This window comes from Lonchura striata, chromosome 1A, assembly GCF_050655825.1.
Source record: "Lonchura striata isolate lonStrDom1 chromosome 1A, ASM5065582v1, whole genome shotgun sequence".
NCBI classification, from domain to species: Eukaryota; Metazoa; Chordata; class Aves; order Passeriformes; family Estrildidae; genus Lonchura; species Lonchura striata.
Window position 1 is genome coordinate 11,108,636 of NC_140741.1, and position 5,888 is coordinate 11,114,523.

The 5,888-nt window shown below is 50.9% G+C and overlaps 1 protein-coding gene across 2 annotated transcripts in view; it reads right to left on the reverse strand.

Annotated features, from left to right (window-relative positions):
* The window catches only part of PDE3A (phosphodiesterase 3A), a 235,569-nt gene extending 232,577 nt beyond the window's left edge, over nucleotides 1-2,992 (reverse strand). For both annotated transcript variants that reach the window (XM_085569555.1, XM_077783258.2), the window contains exon 1: nucleotides 2,210-2,992. In XM_085569555.1, coding sequence (XP_085425681.1) covers nucleotides 2,210-2,977 — 768 coding nt within the window. In that variant the 5' untranslated portion in view covers nucleotides 2,978-2,992. The remainder of the gene's footprint in view (nucleotides 1-2,209) is intronic.
* Nucleotides 2,993-5,888: the final 2,896 nt, after the last annotated feature.

A 5,888-nucleotide genomic window follows, 5' to 3' on the forward strand; every position in this document is an offset into this window, starting at 1 on the left:
AGAGAACGCCTGGCTTTCTTTCAAAGCCCTCATGTCTATTTTTAACATGTTATATTTAAAAACTTTCCAAAAGAAAAACATTTACCTATACTGTCTTTAAGTCTACAGGGAGCTGATTTTTGCTATAAATATCAACTTTGTTTGCTGTAGGAGTCCCACTTCTCTCATCATTCCTTCAAGGTCCTTACAGAGCTTTGTTTCAGCTTTTCCATTTTTCTATCATTTTAGAATTTATTTACGAGAACAGCTTTTAGGGAGAGAAATTCACATACACACAGCCACATTTTGCTAAAAAAAAAAAAAAAAAAAAATACAGAAAGTCTCCCCAAACTCCAAAGTAATCATCCATTTGTAATCACACAGAGACACAAGCAATACCAGATCTCACTATTGATTAATACTGAGTAAGAACAAAAGAAAGAGAAATTTGCCAAAACCCTGCAGTGGTTGAACGGAACAGTTGCCAGCTAACTCCAGCCCAGCTCCACAGCCTGGAAGTGGGAATTGCTCAGGGCAAAGCTGGTTACTTTCCCCAAGTAATGCATCATCAGGGAGGGAAAAGAAGTCTACCTTGTTATCCATCACCAGTTCAACGCTGTGGTACATGCAGATTTGAAGTCCCTCCACAAGATAAGAGAAGGACCATGGTCACCGAGTTCTGTCTCAGAATGATTACATTTAGAGATGTAACTAAAAGGCTGCATTTATTGGAAGTGTGAAACCAGGTGGAAAATATGTTTTAAGACCTTACAAATTATTATGGTAATAAACCACCAGAAATGCCTAGCATCACCAAGTAAGCATAAACAGTTTTAATTTTGTGCCTTATTATACTTAAAAATTACTCTTACACTATTGCCTCTCAATTCCTGTTAAAGTCAGAACTCGGTCAGTTTTCTACTTTTTCACACTGTATTTGTCTGCGGTAAATATTTACTTTACCTAAACAAAACTGTTAAATAAATAAGTATGTTTGCTGTAAAACATGTCTCAAGTATATAAGGTTGTCAGGCCCTCTTCTAAGAAATGTCAATACCAACCACAAAGGCATGTAATCAAACAATTTCCAGGAACAAACTAGTCACACCATATAGTTAGATGCCATTACTTGGAAAATACTTTGCTGCTTATCTAGCAAGCCACCTGAAAGAAAACCTTAGGTGTATGACAATGCACTTCACTTGATGACAGTGCACAGAATCCTTTTCAATACTAATTGAAAAAGAAAACTTAACACCGTTTAATACTTGTTTTCCCACAGGTTTCCCTTTCCACTGCTCAGCAGAGGTTGCGCTGACTTTTAAGACACTCAGTTTACACGCGACCCGTGGAGTGATATTTCTGTGGGACAATCTTAAATCTCAAAACAACTGAGAAACACTTCAAGCGCAGAACCAAGCCCACATTGTGTCCGTGTCAGGACTCTACACAGCTGTGCAGTTAAAGATACCGGCGCCAGATTGCTTCTTTCTCCACTTTTTTTGAGCTGCGCATTGACATGAACGCATCTCTGGTAATGAAGTTCTCAACCAGCCATTCTAATCACAGCCTCTCAAGGGAAACAAAGTTGAGATAAATCGCGTGTGCCTCGCACCGGTTCGCACAGCCACGGCAGAGCCGGAGCTATTGATTACACGCACGGGAACAGCCTTGGGGAGGCAAAGTGCAAAGATGAGCCTCGGCGTTCGGGCTACCGCCCCGATAAGGCACTTCTCCCACCGAGCGGGCGAGCTGCTCGGCTCACGCACACACACCCCTTCCAAGCTTAAAGCGAGTTTTAAAAGGCTGAGCTACCTTTCCAGGAAACTACAGGTTTGAAGCAGCGGGGCTGCGAAGTGATGCTGGGAAAGCCCAGGGCTGCGCTGAGGGCAGGCTCCCACCGGCTCCGAGAGCCGAGCGGGCACCGTCCACCCCAACCCGCCCTCTGCCAGCTTTAGGAAAAGCCAGCGCCGGCGACAGCTGTAAGGGAAAAGCACACCCGAGCCCTCTGCCCGTCGCCCGCAGCCGGGGCAAGTCAGACGGGTCCGAGAGCCCGGCCCCAGCCCGGCTCCCCCCGGCCCCGTCCCGAGGCGTCCCGGGGCTCTCCGCGCCGAGCAGAGCCCGCACCGTGCGCGGCCCCTCCGGCCAGGAGCGGCGTGAGGGCGCAGCTCCCCGCGCCGCCGCCGGGACCCCCGGCAAAGTTTGGGAGCCCCGCCAGCCCCTGCCCTACCTGCTCCCGGGGGATGCAGGGCAGCGAGGTCCTCCGGTGGGTCTTGTTGCCGCTGCCGCCGCCGCCTGACATCTCGGGGGAGATCATGGAGCTGGACCGCCGCCGCCGCCTGAGCACCGGGGCTTCGTCCGCGGCCGGGGGGGCGGCGGGAGGCTCGGCCAGCGGGGCGGCCCGCCGCGGTGGCCAGAGCCGGTCGGCGTAGCCGGCCAGAAGGATGCCCAGCAGCCCCAGCAGGTAGGCCAGGTAGGGCCGCCAGGACGCCGGGACCCTCTCCAAGGCGACGAGGGACGTGGTCTTGGCCGCGCTAGTCACGGCGAGCATGAGGACGCCCTGCCTCAGCTTCAGCACCAGCCATGTCACGGCGGCCAGGCAGCTCAGCACCACCCCCGTGGCGGCGAGGGAGAGCAAGTGATCCTCCTCCTCCTCCTCCTCCCCCGCCGCCAGCGCCGTCTGCGCCACCGCTTCCCCCCCGCAGCAGGCGGCCAGCAGCAGCAGCAGCGCCGCCGCCCGCAGCCGCACGCCGCCCCGCACCGGGCAGCGCCCCGCGCCCGAGGAAGCTCCGGCCAGGCACAGGGGTACCGCGCCAGGCAGCACCCAGCCCCAGCCCCGCGGGCCCCGGCCGCGCTCGCCCCGGGCCAGCGGCACCGAGAGGGAGCCGGCACTCAGCGCCGAGGAAAGTTTCCGGCGGCGCCGGGGCTCCCGCGGCGGCGGCGGCGCGGTCCGGGCGGGCGCCTCTCGCTCCGCCGCTGCCGCCCCGCCGCCGCCCATGGGCTCGCCGGGCTCCCCCGCGCCCCCAGCCGCGATGGGCGCCCGCCCCGGGGGTATCGGCAGCCGGGCAGGGGCCGGGAGCGACCCCGCGGGCAGCGCCTGCCGAGCGGGGGGCGGCGGGCCGGGGGCGCTCCCCGCCGCCGCAGCGCTGGCGTTTCCTGCGGAGCCCCCGTTCGTCCCCTCCCCGTTCGCACCTCGGCCTTGGGGCGGTAAATTAAAATTTCTCTTTAAAAGTACAGGACTGGGAGAGACGCGGAGGAATCCTAAGCGGTGTAAGAAAATGGGCAGTGGGGAGAGGCAGATGTACCACCTCGGAAATGCTGCTTAATTTCTAGACCATCCTTTGCCTTGCGGGCGCTCCCGGCGGAGGCGGAACGGCGCTGCCCGCCGGAGGGTCCTGCCCCGTGGGCAAGGGGAAGGAGCCTCCCGGTCGTTGTGCATTGCGGAGAACGAGAAATGACACGGAAAAAAGAAATAATAAAGCCCAGGGCTTAAAAAAAAAAAAAAAAAAAAAAAAAAAAAAAAAAAGGCAAATAAAAGGCTGGCGGAGCCGCGGCAGAAGTTGCGAAGTCCTGCCGGGAGGGCGAGAGAGACCTGCAGGAGAAACTTGAACGTAAGCCCGCTTGGGAAGAGAAGAAGAGGACGAGCGAACAGGAGAGGGTTTCCCTCCTGAACGCTGCAGCTTTCCACGGGAAAGGTGCTCCCCCCGGCCGGCAGAGGAGGTTCCCAAAGCCGAGCAAGCAGCCAAAGCCGGGCAGCGTTGGGGGCGATACCGAAGGAGGCCGAGGGGAAAAGCGGGATCTTCGCCGCTTCCAAGGCTGCCGGAGCGAATCCCGGGAAGGGCAGCCCGGCCCTGCCCCCCGCTTCCCCGGAGGAGCTCCCTGGCACCGGCCGCTGGCAGCCAGGGCATAAATCCGCCTGTCAGGGTGGGGCAATTACGAGGCCGTAAAAGAGTCAGGAAGATGGATGTTTATGAGTGATTATTACGGGTTGTGTTGTTGTTTTAATAGGAAGCCCGAACTGGAATCCCAAAGCCAGCGGGCTACGGTCCTCTGAAGCGTTATGGGTTTCCAGGCTGTAGCTCCATCCAAAAGCCGCTGTTTCCTTCCTCAAAACCTACCTCACTCTCTGCTCGGGGCAGACTCTGGCCCTGACTCTGGGCTGCCCAAAATTTGTCTTCACACGAGTGGAATCAGGTGCAGACTAAGTCTGTGCAAAACCCTGGGTTCCACGAAGAGCGCGGAGTAATGTATTTAGTACTTGATACAAACCACAGAGAAATACAATCACCAGCTGTGAAGTGACAGAGCATTAAGAGTCAGGAAACGAGCAGATTAGAAAACAGAATTTCCCAGCCCTCTTCCCCCTTGCACATCCACAAATCACTAATTTGAGACAGATTTATAGCTTTTACACATTTATTGGTGCATCTATCTGGATATCATGCCTATCATCCGGGATCTGAGTATCTGAAATGGTAGCATTACTGAAGCATACTTGGGATTTTTATTAGAAATTGGTCATAAAAACGGAGTCTGTTTTAAAATAATAGTTTTCCAGCCTAACTATTATGGAATATGGATTTATTAGTCATTTTTATGTTTGAAGCTTGGTTTGAAAACAACCTAGATATTGTTAGCAAAGTTTGGCTCTGAGGAATGGAAAGCCTCTGGTTTTTTTAAAGGTTAAGGGGCCAGATTAAGAACAGCTGGAAAGGTTTGGAGTTTATTCTGGTGAGACAGCAATCAGCAGGTTGCCATACATGTCTAGAAAAACATAGCTGCTTCCATCTACCCTAAACATCAACTTCCCAGAGACAGAACAAGTACCCAGATAGCAATAATTACATTACTCTTTTTTACATTTTTTTAAAATAAAAATATGCATCTTTCATGTGTTTCTAAATCTAGATACATCACAACAAAATGCAAATAAATGGATATTGCAACACTAGATAACACACATGCAGCAGTTACAAATCAGATAGATCAGACTTTTGATCTAATACTCCCTACCAAGTAGCATTTACTTACAGCTTAATTTATCTCCACTTTGTTACTTTACACTTACATCTCCTCATGCTAGAAATGGTGACACTTTAAATAAAATAATGAAAACAAAAAAAAAAGAACTAGAGGAATAAACACTTCCTACCTTAATTTCTTTGCTGCCACCCCATTTAGAATTATAATACATAGATCAGAACAGATAAGTGACTATATTCTTTTAATTCCTTAAGTTAAAACATTAATTATTCTGTTTAGATTAAAAGCAGCAGCTTTTTTTTTTTTTTTTTTTTTTTGGCTGGACACATTCTAGGTTCTTTCTAGTCTCGTGAAACAAACCAGACCTCCCCCAAGGCATCTGCCACTTTCTGCACTGAAGTTGACAGAAGAAAGTAAAATTAAGAGTCTTTTTTTCTTGGTATATCAATTCTCACATCCTGCATTAGGTAGCATGATGGAAATCAAGGCTCACAAAGTCAAGGCACGAATTTTCATGTCTTGGATGATGAACTTTGCTGTGGCCTCTACCATGTGGGCCTTGATAAAAATACCACTTCTGCATGTTTCTGAATGAAAAAACGTAATTATCAGTTATTCATCTACTATCTAAGGGCTTTATAGGCACCTAAGTTGTGAAGATCTTTCACAAAAAGGCAGTAGTGATTTCATTTTAGAGTTTCTATCAAAAGCACTACCAGGTGGGAAAGCACGGTGGGAGATGAGCCAAACAGAACACGAGTTGCACAGAAGATGAGAAATAATGACGACTGAGGAGATCTCCTGTGCAGGGACACACAAAAACAAGGGGAAAGGCAGGAGGGTATTTGTGTGTTATTTCATTCTTCAGGATATGATTCCACTGCATTAGGCTGTCTGCAGCTGACAGGTACTCCTTAAACAGCATA